The sequence below is a fragment of the Sus scrofa genome, chromosome 13 (assembly GCF_054392235.1).
Source record: "Sus scrofa isolate SSC_HxYL_T2T_F1_AM1 chromosome 13, Sscrofa_HxYL_maternal_Yorkshire_Landrace_v2.0, whole genome shotgun sequence".
Taxonomy (NCBI): Eukaryota; Metazoa; Chordata; class Mammalia; order Artiodactyla; family Suidae; genus Sus; species Sus scrofa.
In genome coordinates this window covers 36,740,799-36,755,339 of record NC_139395.1, presented here as the reverse complement: position 1 = coordinate 36,755,339, position 14,541 = coordinate 36,740,799, and the positions used below count along the sequence as shown (strand labels likewise).

Genomic DNA, 14,541 nt, shown 5'->3' with positions numbered 1-14,541 from the left:
AGCCAAGCAAGGTCACAGACACTCAGGCCAATGGATACAAGCGGAGGAGCAAGGTAGACGGGCCAGCTTTATATAAAAAGTGCAAAAACATATGCTAATCCTTGCAGTCTGACTCTCCCACAGGAAGCCCCACCCCCACCCTGACACACACTGCACAAAGAGGACTTTTCAGTATCTTGTTCTGACACCATGTGTTTGTGAGTGACCTGGTAACTTGCAAAGCCCCACAATATCTCTGCATGAGGCCAGTGACCTCTGCTGGTACAACATTGAAGAAACTCCCAGTTGCAAAGTCAGCACACACATTCCGAGCTCCCCAGCAGGATAGGAACAGATGTCCTCAAAAATTTCACCACATGCAACTCATGACTCACAATTAAGTCTGTACTTTTTCTTGTATTCTTAATGAAACCAAGAGATAAACTATAATCCTTTTTCTTTTCCTTTTTTTTTTTTTTTTTTTTTTTTTTTTTTGCTTTTTAGGGGCTCACCCACAGCATATAGAAGTTACCAGGCTATGGGTCAAATCAGAGCTACAGCTGCCGGCCTACACCACAGCCACAGCTACAACCACACAGGATCTGAGCTGAGTCTGTGACCTCCACCACAGCTCACAGCAACGCAGAAACGGGATCCAAGCCACACCTGCAACCTACACCACAGCTCATGGCAACGCTGGATCCTTAGCCCACTGAGCAAGACCAGGGATTGAACCCGAGTCCTCATGGATCCTAGTCAGGTTTGTTACTGCTAAGCCACGATGGGAACTCCTTGAATTTTTAAATTTAAAAAATTGCCTATTTTGAGGATCTCTCATAATAGGTGCCAGAACATATTTTGAGAATAAAAGGAGTATGAGCCTCGAGAAAGAATAAGAACCTCCACGGTAGGGCCAACCCACTCGTTTTCCTTTTGGTTGAGAAAGTGGGAGTTGAATTAAGTCTGTGGCCACACAGAGGGAGAGTTCTAATAAGAAGCCAGGTTAACCCCAAGCCTTTGACTTTTCCCACGGTGGCACCACACTTGGGTCCCAGGAATGGAGCATCTAATCCTGGTCCCCAACTGAGCCATCAGCTGTCATCAGAAAGTCTCCATAAAACTGGCTGGAAAATGCTCAGGAGAACTACAAAGCTCTCTGCAGCCACACAGTCCTGGGCTTTCCCCCAGCTTTGGAGAAATGAACCATGGCCTAGAGGGGCCAACTCAACAGCTAACCCCCAAGAAAGAGAACAATTTTCTCCTTCATGAGGGCTGATTATTTATCTCTTAGTTATCCCAACAGGAGACCTTCCTTCCATTTTGTAATTTAGCTAACCTTTGTAAGTTATGAAAATAATCCATGATGATGCTGTTTTATCTTATTTTTATTTTTTGGAAACTGTGCAAACAGCACAGAAGGGTATAATAGTGAAAAGTAAAAGGTGTCCACATCCAGTCAACAATGCCGCACCCACTGGTCCCAGCACCAGAGGAGCCCCTGTCAACACTTTCAACTTGATGCACACCTAGGTCATTTTTGGTGGATTATAATTAAAAACAGGGCCATGATGAACACTCTTGTGCATGGATCTTGGAGATTTTATACAAGAGTATCTCTGAATAGATCCCTAGAAGTGGAATTACTGAGTCAAAAGATGCATGCATTCTTTATTTTGATAGATACTGCCAATCAGCTGTCCCAAAGCTCACAGCCATCTGTATTCTCCCAACACAGCCTGTTTTCTCTAACCTTTCCCCAAGGGTCTCACCTTTAAAGGACAAACAAAAGTTCTCCCCCAAAGGAGTTAACCCTCCCCATCTCATTACAACCTCACTCTTCCACACACCTTGGGAACAAATACGAGCACTCCTTTCTGAGAAGAAAGTAGCAGGGCTTTTCAAGAACAATACTCTTTACACCTGGCCACAGAGCAGCTAAGAGTAACATGCTTTCTGAATATTTTAATGAGCTCTTACCTTTATTTTCATCTGTTTTCACGACTTGGACAAAATTCCTTTTCATGAAATATTTGAAAGCAGGAGCCCGCTTCTCTGGGTTTTCGTCAAAGATCCAGAGGTTGACCCGAGCCCGGGTGATGGCCGTGTACAGCTGCTTCAGCTCCCCGTTAAGGAGCTAAAGACAAGATGGGGGCAAAGACATGAGCCTTCAGGCCATAGTGCAATGTGTCTCCCTTCAATGGGCTTACTTGATTTTGAAGAAATATAAAAAGTTTAATGGCCACAGCACAGCAAAGCTCTAGCAAGGGGGTGCGCTGTGAGTACAGGTTCACTGTTGAATCTGCTGTACGTGTCCATTTTGAAATAATTAAGAGATTCACAGAAAGTTACAAAGATAGTGCAGAGAGGTCTCATGTACCTTTCACTCAATGTACCCCAATGGTCACATCCTACCCAATTACTGTAATTTATTTTTAAAAATTGGAGCAGTCATACACTTCTACTGTGACTATCATTAGCATTAAATTCCCAACCTACCCTGTGACTGAGGACTCTGGGCATTAGGGGACTATGTCTTAGACTCAGGGAGGGCCTCCTTAATTAAATAATGCACATTTCAAAACAACAGTGGGTTTGTGGATACCTAGAGATGTGTATAGCTTGGCAGTGATCTAACATCTCTTTGCAGAGTCCTCCAGGTATTTAGAGAAATAGCCTGGTAACTGCTATTCTGTTTATTTGTTTTAATTAATTAATTAATTTTATATTTGACCATGTCCACCCTATGCAGAAATTCCTGGGCCAGGGATTGTACCCACACCACAGCAGTGACCCAAGCCACAGCAATGACAATGCCAGATCCTTAACTGCCAGGCCACCAGGGAACTCCTTTGTTTATTTGTTTAGTACTTCATAGGAGATATAAAACCAGGACAGTAGTTTCTCCCAAAGTTTTTGGTTTTGTTGGTTCGATTTTCTGTGCTGTGACCCTCACTCTCACTGCCTCCAATAGCCTCCCCGGGCAAGAATTCCACAGAGCCTCTCTGCTTTTGGCCTCCTTCTCGGTGATATGGCTGGGGTGTCAAGGGGAAGGGAAGCTGGGTCCCTTCACTCTCAAGGCTGGAAGACAATGGTGTCCACTACCGACAGCGGTGAACTCCTCTTCTGAGTTCCCTGTCAGCATCACGGCCTCTGAACAGAGCCGAGTTCCAGAGCAGAACTGGAGGTGCGACCCTCCCCCTTCGCTTCCTCCATCAAACCCGCTCTCTGCTGAGAAGAGGAGGTTGCCAGTGCTGAGATGGCTGTGTTCCTTTTCCCACCCTCCATCTCCCAGTGCTGAGAGACAGGAGGACCCACAGCATAGGCTCTGTCTCTAAACTCGTCTTCTCGACCAAGCCCTGGTTATGGGCTCCCTGTCAACTCCGCATGTGGACCAAGGGCTGATAATCACCTTGTACATTTCCGGGTTCACCGTAAGAACCCGCCCCTGGGAGGAGCTGCATTTCTCCAGGGGCACTTCCATCAGCGGCCGACTTTCCTCCCTGGACTCAGAGGACGGAGTAAACGAGGAAATGATCTTCCATTCCTTGTAAGCCTGAACAACAAAGACAAATCAGAGGCCAGCAGAATGTACTTCTGGAGTGTACACCCAGCCTTCCTGGCCCTCACCAACTGAACCCTCTGTTCCTGGCATAGGGGTCAGGTCTTCAGCCCCAGATGGGAGGAGGGGGCTGTCCTAGGCCTCCACGTGGGAGTTGGGGTCCAGGTTGTGCAGGCTGGGGTCAGGGCAGCTACCAGGAAGACCCCAAGACATTTGGCCAAGACAGCTGAGAAGCCAGGCACATGGGCTCACTTCGAGGGGGAGTGCTTAGGGCCTGTATATTCTCCTTGAAAATATTTCCACAGGCAGAACAGAAAGAGGAAATGAGCATCCTCACTTCTTTTCACAATGTGTTTAAGAAATGCCACTTAGAGTCCGTCATTAAGACACCTGTGATGCTTAGCATGGTACCCTTGGAGTCCGTCGTGTTGTCAAAAATGGCCAGATATCAACAGTATGGTGGAAACTAATTTTTTTTTTGGCTGCACCCACAGCATGTGCAGGTTTCTGGGCCAGGGACTGAACCTAAGCCACAGCAGTGACAATGTCAGATCCTTAGCACACTAGTTACCAAGGAACTCCCAGAGACTAAATTTTTGGTGGTGAGCACACTCTAGGGTGTACAGAAGAAATACAACCATGTACACAAGCAACTTACACAATGTTATAAACTAGTGTTGCCTCAATAAGAAATAAGTCTAAAAGATACATATACAAAACAATCTGTGTTAAGCTCTGAGTTTCATATGACTAAGAACCACAAATAACAAGGATACTAAAAATTTAATTACTGCTGTTACATGTGGATAGTGTAGCAATGTTCTGATGAGTAATAAAATAAAAATGTGGAGTGCTCACTGTGGCTCAGTGGTAATGACTCCAGCTAGTATCCATGAAGTGTGGGTTTGATCCCTTGCCTTGCTCAGTAGATTAAAGATCCACTGTTGCCATAAGCTGTGGTGTAGGTCACAGACAGGCCGCAGATCTGGCGTTGCTGTGGCTGTGGCATAGGCTGACCCCTAGGCCTGGGAACTTCATATGCTATGGATGCAGCCGTAAAAAGACAAAAAAATAAAAATAAAATAAAATAAAGTAATAATTCACAAATTATTTTTATATCTATTCTATAAAATACATAGTCTTGTCTTTATATCAGCAAAATTATTAGTTGTGTTATACCTTAATTTTCACATCATTTGTGTTATATTAAATGACAAGGATTAAGAGAGAACTGCATTCAAAGTATAAATAATTTAAAATATTTTCACTGAAAATATGAACACTAGGAAATGGAAGAATAAAAAATTAAAATTATTTTCTTAGGATTTAAAGAAAAAGACACGTGACAAAATTTCTTAACCAAATGATTCGATCAAGGATGGAGTGACATTCAGGAGCCAGGGGGCACACTGTGCAAGGCAGACTCTGAGCTCAGATGAACAAATTATATCCCAATATATCCACTATTGTGTGACCTTGAACAAACGCTTACTTGCCTCTTCTAGGTCTCATTTTCCTGTTCTGAAAAATGGAGATGATAGAGCTACCCATATTTGTTGGAAAAATAAAAGGAGGCAACCAATGTCAAGTGTCTACACAATGCTTGATAAAGAGTTGACATTTTAGCCATTTTCCCCTTTACCCAAATCAAACCACAAAACCACGGTGATTTGTAGACCAGGGTCTGCAACTTTTTTTGCTAAAGGGTCAGATGATAAATATTTTTGGCTTCGTGGACTATATGCTCCACAACTACTCAGCTCTGCTATTGCTGAGCAAAAGCAGCCCCAGTCAATAGTAAATGAATAGGCATGGGGTGATACAATAAAAAGTTATCTTTTGACACTAAAATTGAATTCAATGTAATTTTCACATACCATAGGATATTATTTTCCTTCTCTCTCTCTCTCCCCCCTTTTCTTTTTATTATGGTGACACCCACAGCTTATGGAAGTTCCTGGCCAGGGATTGAATCTGAGCCACAACTGTGACCTATGCCACAGCTTTGGCAATGCTAGATCCTTTAAACCCACGGTGCTGGGCCAGGCATTGAACCTGAGCCTCTGCAGCAACCCAAGCCTCTGCAGTTGGATTCTTAACCCACTGCACCATAGTGGGAACTCTGCCTTTCCGTTTTTTTAACCATTTAAAAATGCAACAACTGGAGTTCCCATTGTAGTTCAGCTGAAATGAATCTGACTAGCATCCATAAGGATGCAGGTTCAATCCCTGGCTTCGCTCAGTGGGTGAAGGATCCAGTGTTGCTGTGAACTGTGGTGTAGGTTTCAGACACGGCTCGGATCTGGTGTTGTTGTGGCTGTGGCGTAGGCTAGCAGCTACAGCTCCAATTCGATCCCTAGCCTGGGAAACTCCACATGCTGCAGGTATAGCCCTAAGAAGACAAATAAATAAAAATGCAAAAACCATTCTAGGCTCACAGGCAGTGGGCTGGGTTTGGCCCCCGAGGCCATGGTTTGCCGACCCTGGGGAGGCAAATGTGATGAGATTACAAGAAGTATTTAGAGGGAAGAATTTCCATGAAATTTCAAATTTCATACTTTACTGTGTGTTGGGGGAGTAGGTAGTCAATCGTCCTATCCTTCACTGCTCTGTTTATAAAATGGTGCTACTTGCCACCTAGGTATCTTTTTAAGGATGATGGAATGGATACAGTTCATTACCTCCCTTTAGTTCCTCCATAAATTCAACTCTATAAACATTAGGTTAAATGCTTTAAACACTATCAGAGAAGAGTGGTTATGCTACCAAACAAGTAGGGAATTTAATCACCATGTTCTGAGAAGAGATGTGAGTCATGTAATTATTTAAGGAGTTGGAAGTTAAATAAAAAAATCTCCAGGACACGTTTATGGCTACCTTTTCATCTTTGTAAAGCTATTTACCCGACCTATTTGTTTGCCAAGGAAAGCAGGCAAAAGACTCAAGTGCTGACATCAGAGAGGGTCTAGGAAAGGCCAGCAAAGCACCTATACTTTTTCTTCTCCTTTGGCTGTGCACAGCATTCAGAAGTTCCCAGGCCAGGGGTAGAAACTGCACCACAGCAGCAACAATGCCAGATCCTTAACCTGCTGAGACAACAGGCAACCCCTGGAGCATCTGTACTTTTTTTTTTTTTTTTCCTGTCTTTTTAGAGCTGCACCCACGGCATATGGAAGTTCCCAAGCTGGGAGCCTACGCCACAGCCACAGCAACACCAGATCTGAGCCTCGCCTGTAACCTACACCACAGCTCACGGCAACGCCAGATCGTTAACCCACTGAGCAAGGCCAGGGATTGAACCTGCATCCTCATGGACACTAGTCAGGTTTGTTTCCATGGAGCCACAACGGGAACTCCGCACCTGTACTTTAAAACTCCTGAAAGAGATACAGAAGCTGCTCTTATGGCACACAACTAACCTGTTTCTATGAATAAAACACATTTCTCTCTCAAGACAGAGCCTTCAAGGAGCAAGTGTACCTGTGGCAAGAATACAGGCCTGCAGCACTGCCAGCAATAAAAGGAAGCAGCATTTAGAAGTCTTCCAGCTTCTTCCATGGGGATTAATAATTGTGAAGGAAAAGGGCTTATATTCTTTGTGGGGCCTGTTCTCTGGGTTAGTTAAGAAATCCTTAAAAGTTTTGCTTTTTGGAGTTCCCATTGCGGCTCAGCAGGTTAAGAACCTGACTAGTATCTGTGAGGATGCAGGTTTGATCCCTGGCTTTGCTCAGGGGGTTAAGGATCAGGCATTGCCACATGCTGCGGCATAGGTCACAGACGCAGCTCGGATCTGATGTTAGTGTGGCTGTGGATGGCAGCTGCAACTCCGACTCAGCCCCTAGCCTGGGAACTTCCATATGCAGCGGTGCAGCCCTAAAAAGAAATAAGAAAAAAGTCGTGGTTTTCAGAGTCCCTTCTGTCCTATACACACATAAGTGTGGAGGAAGGGACTCCCTGCTGGGGCAGACTGCCGGTGGCAAGCACCCCTCCAAGTCCCCACAGAAGGAGAGTTTGGGGGTGACCAGGAGAATGACTGCTCCTCCCCCAAGTGGGGCAAAATCCTACAAGAGAAGGACTTGGTGTACCATTCCTTGGTTCCTTCCTCATCTCAGAAAATGTCCCTGGTGACCAGGTGGGTGAACAGGTAACAATGAATCCTCTGAAGAATCATAAGCCAGGGCAACAAGAAGCCCCCTACACACACACACACACACACCACACACACACACACACACACACACACACGCACACACACACACACACTCTGCCTGCCAGAAACATAAGCAGAAGAGGCCAGGGATGGAGAGAAGAGCCCTCCAAAGTCCCCCATGTCAAAAAGCAAATACTATTCAGCAGCCTTAACCCATCACCTCAAAAAGAACACCATGTGAGCAGCCAGACCTCGGACATCTAGGGATTTATGTGACCTCTGTCTTTCTTTTCCTTTGACTGAAGCATATCCTCTCACTTGCTGACTGGTGCCTTTGGTCTTGTGATTGTAAATGATAAACTGAAGGTGTGCTCCGTGCCAGAAAAGGCATGGTTACACTCCCTGTAGGTAACTGGGAAGCATCACATAAAAGTCTTTTTAGAATTGTCATTATGTACAGAGGATGAAATGGATATTACCAAAAGATTCAATTTGTGATTGTTTTAATTTCATGCAATTCACCAAGCCATTGGTGGGAGCTTAGAGTACCTGGGATCTTGCCACTCCAGGATGAAGGTGAGAGAGAGTAACTACATTTTTTCTTTCACAAACAGAGATGACTGCGAGTTACTGATCCATAAGTCCAGAGCTCCTGGAGCTTCTTAATAGCACAAGCATACAACTGGCACTTAATAAAGGACAGGAACAACAAAGTCTTACCCCTTCCTCTTTTAGGAGAGCCTCGGTCCAACCATGACCAATGGATGTATTATGAGAAAAAAAAGTTAGTCCTCAGAGATTAAAAATGGTTCCAGAGTTAATGAGAGTACGTCTTATTTTATTAGCAAAAGTCAATAGGAAAGAAATGCACTTAAGGTATGGTAATGATATATTCATTGTGGAGAGTTCTGGAAGTCGATTTGCATGCGGGGCATTAAAAGGAAGGGTTAGTGGAAAGATCACGAGATTTAGAACTCGAAGCACCTGAGTTCATCTCCAAGCTCTGTCACCTATATTATGCCCTTGGGCCATTTACTTAACTTCCATGACCCTTGGTGTTATCTGTCGAATAAGGGTCATAAAAATACACACAACCTCACAGGGTTGGTGGAGGATGAAGTGAGACAATGCATTCAGAAGGCATTTTATGAACTGTAAGGCACCCAGAGCAATATCTGTCATAGGTATTATCAAGGCAAATGTGGCATTTAAAAAAAGGACCAGGAAAAAAAACCAACATGTAAATGGTCAGTTCTGGGGCAGATTTTAAGGAGTCAAAGCTAATAGTGCTCCTGATTTGGAAATAAAAATAGCCCTTTGGAGCATGCACCATGTATAGTTGGAAGTCTGCAATGGGGACTAGGGCAGATCCAGCTCAGAACCCAAAGGAGTCCCCCACCACGCTCAGCAGCCAGCCTGAGCCCCCACCAAAGACAGTGGTGAAGAGAAACCAGTGGCCAGAAAACTGAGGACAATGGCCTTGAGTTGGCAGTTCTATCCATAAAGTACTGAGCCTGGGGAGAAAAACCATCACAAGGACTCAGGAGCCAAGTCAAAACAATGGGCTGGCCCAGAGGTCACTGGGGATCAGTCCAGGGACTCTTCCGCTGCCATCGTCTGGAAGGGTGGCAAGCAGTGATGGCAAAGCCATGCCAGAGGGAGCTCAGGCAGGGTGGCTGTTCTCGTCCCCTGCATTACCTGATCCCGTGGGCAGGCACCATGGTTCATTTGTCTTCCTGGAGTTGTCTCTTTCTATGAATGACTTTGCCCAGCTCTGTCCTCATAGGGTGAACACTGCTAACCTTGCCTTCGTTTGTACGGCTCTCCTTAGAGCTTGCCCCAACTTGAGCATCCTTGGGAGTCAAGGATAACAGTAGCTAGTGAAAACCAAAAACTGGCACTTGGGTAGCAGGCATTCAGAAAAGATGAATACAAGAGAACAGGGAAGGGCAGGGCACGGGGAGAGCCAGCCCATGACGCACTATGAAACAACCCATAGCCATTGTCAAAACCCACATCCAAACACATGAAACCCCACGGCAAATGGATGATGCTCCCAAACAGAAACAGGCACCTGTGACAAACCCTCTTCTCTTCAGCTCCAAATTCTCTTTCCCGGAGAGGAAGTGTAACTCATAGTTATACATGCGCTGCGGGAAAAGAATTCAGCGTGACATACCTCGGAGTCGGTAAAGAAGTTGTAAAGAAGGACGTCATCAAATTCTAAGCCTTTTGCTTCATAAACTGTGAGCACAAGTGCTAACCCTAGCTCTTCTGGAATTTTCTCCTTCGCCATTTCATTGGCTACAAGGATTACCTGGGAGAAAAAGGCAGGGAGTGGGGGGTGGATAGAAAAGAAATAGCATCAAATTGTACAAAGAAAAGTCTAGTAAAGCTGAGTCTGTTGCTATGGGAGGCAGATAATGTCTATGACTGGTGTGGACTTGGTTAGCCAAGCTTGGTGGGAATATTAAGAACAATTAATCACTCTCCCATCTCTGACACTTCCTCATTCTGGACAGGGGCTACTGAATTCTACCTTGTGGAAGAACTCAGCTTCTCAAACCTTTTTTCAATTGCAAACTGCCTTTTATTTTGAAACATAACAATCTCAAGAAACTCACCTGGTGGGCTCCAAATTCAATAGGCTGGGTTTTCCTTTTGTTCCCTCGAAGCAATATTGCCAAGTCACTTACACTACAGGACTCCAGGACAATTGGTCTGGGACCATCAAAGAGGCCAGAATCCCTTGGAAGGCGATCAAAAGATTCTGGGAAATAGTACTGAAGTAAATCAACCACTCCAGACGCCAGACTGAGGATTCCTGAGATAAAGCAAAAAGCAAGTAAGATATTGTAGAACGTGCCAACATGGCTGGGGTTTTTTGTATTTTGTTTTCTTATTTTGCTTTTGTTTTTTTTCTGAGAAGCAGTCTTGATCCTGAGAGTACACATAATTGCAGCCAATTTCCAGGTCTGATTAGATTAGATTAGATTAGATTAGATTAAATACAGGCTCTGAGCTGTATTACTCTGGGTACAGCAGACAAAGGTAGTAGAGATGTGTCTGCTGTCCTAAATAGGCTTTGTGGAATTTCATTCCTGGATGACCTCATGAAGAAGAGTCAAGGCAGAAATGTAATCTAAACATTCAGAGCTGGAGTTCCTGCTGTGGCACAGTGGGTTAAGAAACTGACTGCAGCGGCTTGGGTTGTGGCTGCGACTTGGATTTGATCCCTGGCCTGGGAATTTACATATGCCGCAGGTGTGGCCATTAAAAAAAATGAAAAACAATAACACTTAGAGCTGTTAGAATGCTAATACAAGGGGCTAATAAACACATTAAAAAAACAAGAATAATCCTGTTTCCTGTCCTTAGCACTGAAAGCATTAGAGACAACGTCACATGGTAAGAGCTGGATGTTAGCTGGGGCAGCAACCTCGGCTTCCATAGACATTTTTCACTATATTACCCTTTATTGGCTGTGGCTGAGCAGAAGCTTGATGTGGAATCTCAGTTTCCAGGCCAGAGACTGAACCCAGACTAGTGGAAAAAGCACTGAGTCCTAACCACTCGGCTACCAGGGAATTCCCTCCACCAGGTGAGAGGGGACTACACTAAGAAAAATTGTCATGGCTGGATAAAAGATGTCCAAAGAGCTTTCTCCCTGTGTCCCATTTTTGCCTAAGTGCTGAAGATTGACAGTGAACAATGACAGTGATGCTGACTATACAACAGGTACCTTCATAAAAATTACCCTGTTTAATCCTCATAACAGCCCACTTTTACAGAGACTATAAGGCTTGAGAAGTCAGTAAATGCCCCGAAGTGTCAGGATTTGAAGCTGGACTGAATAAGTGTCATCCTGGGTCTCCCACAATTCTTAGGGGCTGCGTGCCCTTTGTCCAACACCAGATAGAATTCTGTGTAATGGGTATATGTGTCATCATTGCTATTACCAAATAGTAAAGGGAAGTTTTATTATCCAATGCTGCTATTACTAAAAGTAAGCAATGTAGAGAAATCACAGGACAAGTGGAAACTGCTGAATCTAACCAAATCCACTGTAACTGTAGCTCAGAGATATTCTTTAATGAGAGGATCAGAAAAAGGCATGAAAGTGTTCACTGCAGGGAAAAACTAATTTATTTAAATGCCCTTCTAGGGAACTAAACACAAATTTTTTATATAAATACACTCAAAGAACAAAAGACGGTTCAGCCATAAATAACAATGAAGTACTGATACATGCTACAATATGGAAGAAGCTTGAAAACATTATGCTAAACAAAAGAAGCCAAACACAAAAAGTCACATATTATGTGATTCCATTCATATGAAGTGTCAGATCCACGGAGACAGAAAGTAGACTGGTATAGTTCACAGGGCTGGAATTGGGGACAAGCTGTGACTGCTAGTGGTTATGTGGTTTCTTTTAGGGGTAATAAAAATGTCCTGGAATTAGATGGTGGTAATGGTTGCCCAACCTTATGAATATATTAAAAACCACTAAACTGCAAATTTTTAAACAGATGATTGTTATGCCATATGAATCTCAGTTTCAGAAAGAATAAAAGATGTAGGGAAATAGTCACTAAACATATACTCAATGCATAATCAATCAATAAATGTGTGCGAGAGTTCTCTTACAGTATAGCAGGTTAAGAATCGGGTGTTGTCACTGCTATAGTGCAGCCTCAATCCCTGGCCTGGGAACTTTCACAGGCCACAGGCGTGGCCAAAATATTAAATTTTTAAAAAAATTTTTAGAAATGTGTGTGATAAATGCGTATATGTATATGGAAAGCAGAGATCAGAAGGAAATGAAACATAATGTGAGTAGTGAGCAGCCTTACAGACGGTTTGGATTATTTTTAGTGTTTTATGTGTTTTTTTTCTTTCTTTTTTTCTTTTTTGTCTTTTTAGGGCCACACTCATGGCATGCAGAGGTTCCCAGGCTAGGGGTTAAATCAGAGCTGTCGCGGCTGGCCTACAACCCAGTCACAGCAACTTGGGATCCAAGCCACGTCTGCGACCTACACCACAGCTCATGGCAACACCGGGTCCTTAACCTACTGAGAAAGGCCAAGGATCAAACCTGCATCCTCATGGATGCTGGTCAGATTTGTTTCCTCTGAGCCACGACAGCAACTTCTATGTGTTTTCTAAAGTCTCTCAAATCTAATACATACTAGTGGGGTTGGAGTTCCCATGATGATGCAGTGGAAACGAATCCGACTAGGAACCATGACGTTGCGGGTTTGATCCCTGGCCTCGCTCAGTGGGTTAAGGATCCGGCATTGCCATGAGCTGTGGTATAGGCAGCAGACACGGCTTGGATCTAGCATTGCTGTGGCTCTGGAGTAGGCTGGCAGCAACAGCTCCAATTAGACCCCTAGCCTGGGAACCACCATATGCTACGGGTCCTAAAAAAGACGTACTATTTAGGCTTTATCTGGTTCTATACACAGAAACATAAACACACCATCTTCCCTCCATCCTGAAGGTTTATGTAGTGATCATCTGGGTGGGTTGCTTAGTACAGTAAAAAGAAAAAAAATTGTTCACAGATATAGTTCCCTTTGCCATGCTCTAGTTTGCTGATCATAAAAGCTGTTGACCCAGACCAGTGATGCTGCACCGAGGTACATATCAGAACAAGGAGCTCATTCAACTACTTACACCAGGTCCTCCCTACATGATCCAACAACAAAAAAGGGGATACCATCTGGAGCTACTCCCTGGAGACAGAGAAATGTGAGCTGTGTGTCTTGGTCACTGAGCCCCAAGCTGTGCCAGGATAGTAGGAGCTCCATATATGTTTCCTGAAAGGATGAAGAAGGGCAAGGACTAATATTTCCTATTCAGAGCATAAACTTCTTTGTGCCAGTTCTTCCTGCACAGCACAAGTAGAAGATCAAGGAAGAGCAAGAAGCTGAGCTATCTGGACCCAGCCAGACCCTTTGATTAATAGATAACATCAGGGGGACTGTGAGGGTCCTGGAAAGGTGAACTGAGCTATATAGTGTATGCCACACTCTGGGAGGCCACCTGGCTTCTAGTTGTTTTCTGAACCCTGGGCTAAACAAATCAGAATTTTAATCTGCTTCTATACTGTGTGTGTGTGCAAATATGTGTGCATATGTGTACATATATGTGTGTTTTCTCTTTCCACCAAACCATAGTCTGAAATGTACCTAGAAAAAGAGAATCTACCAGAGACCTACCATAAACATCAGACTTAACTGGTGAGATGTTAGAAATAGTCCCATTAACTTCAGGAATAACACATGGATGCCTGTTATATCCATTTACAATGCTAACCAATGAAATATGATAGGAAAAAGAAATGACAAGCATGGAAGAGAAGATCAAACCTGCCCTTATCTGTATAAAAAAAAAAAGTCAAAATCTAAAAGGTAGAGGTTGTAAGAGTGTTCAACAAGATTGTGAGATAACAGATCAATATACAACACCTAACAGAGTCCCTCTATACCATGAAAGTAAGACATGGCTAGAAAATGTAAAAAGAGAAAAAGGGTGCAGCCATGATTGTAACGAAAAGTATAAGGTTTCTGGGACAAATCTAACAGCCATGCAAAATGTCTGGGGAAAACTATAAAATATTATTGAAGGCAGTAAAAAAAAAAAAATCTGAACAGAGAAACATGCAAAAATCACGGTTCTGAAATCCCAATAATGTAAAGACAACGGATCCTTCCCAAAGAGTGATAAATTAAGTGAAATTCCAATCAAAATTAGAGTCGCTAAAGAAGTTTGACAATACAGTAACTAAGGCAGTGTGATAACAGCATAAGACAAATAAGAAAAATCAAATAAAATAGCCCAGAAA

At 43.6% G+C, this 14,541-nt stretch overlaps 1 protein-coding gene across 7 annotated transcripts in view; it reads right to left on the bottom strand.

Annotated features, from left to right (window-relative positions):
• The window catches only part of TRANK1 (tetratricopeptide repeat and ankyrin repeat containing 1), a 110,093-nt gene that overhangs the window by 19,356 nt on the left and 76,196 nt on the right, over positions 1-14,541 (bottom strand). For 4 of the 7 annotated variants that reach the window (XM_084987690.1, XM_084987689.1, XM_084987688.1 and 1 more), the window contains 4 exons: positions 10,313-10,512; positions 9,868-10,005; positions 3,389-3,532; positions 1,957-2,113 (listed from right to left, as the gene is read on the bottom strand). In XM_084987690.1, coding sequence (XP_084843816.1) covers positions 1,957-2,113; positions 3,389-3,532; positions 9,868-10,005; positions 10,313-10,512 — 639 coding nt within the window. Of the gene's footprint in view, positions 1-1,956; positions 2,114-3,388; positions 3,533-8,120; positions 9,542-9,867; positions 10,006-10,312; positions 10,513-14,541 lie in introns of those variants that run through there. The other 3 variants (XR_014822708.1, XR_014822707.1, XM_084987692.1) reach the window with 2 other exon arrangements.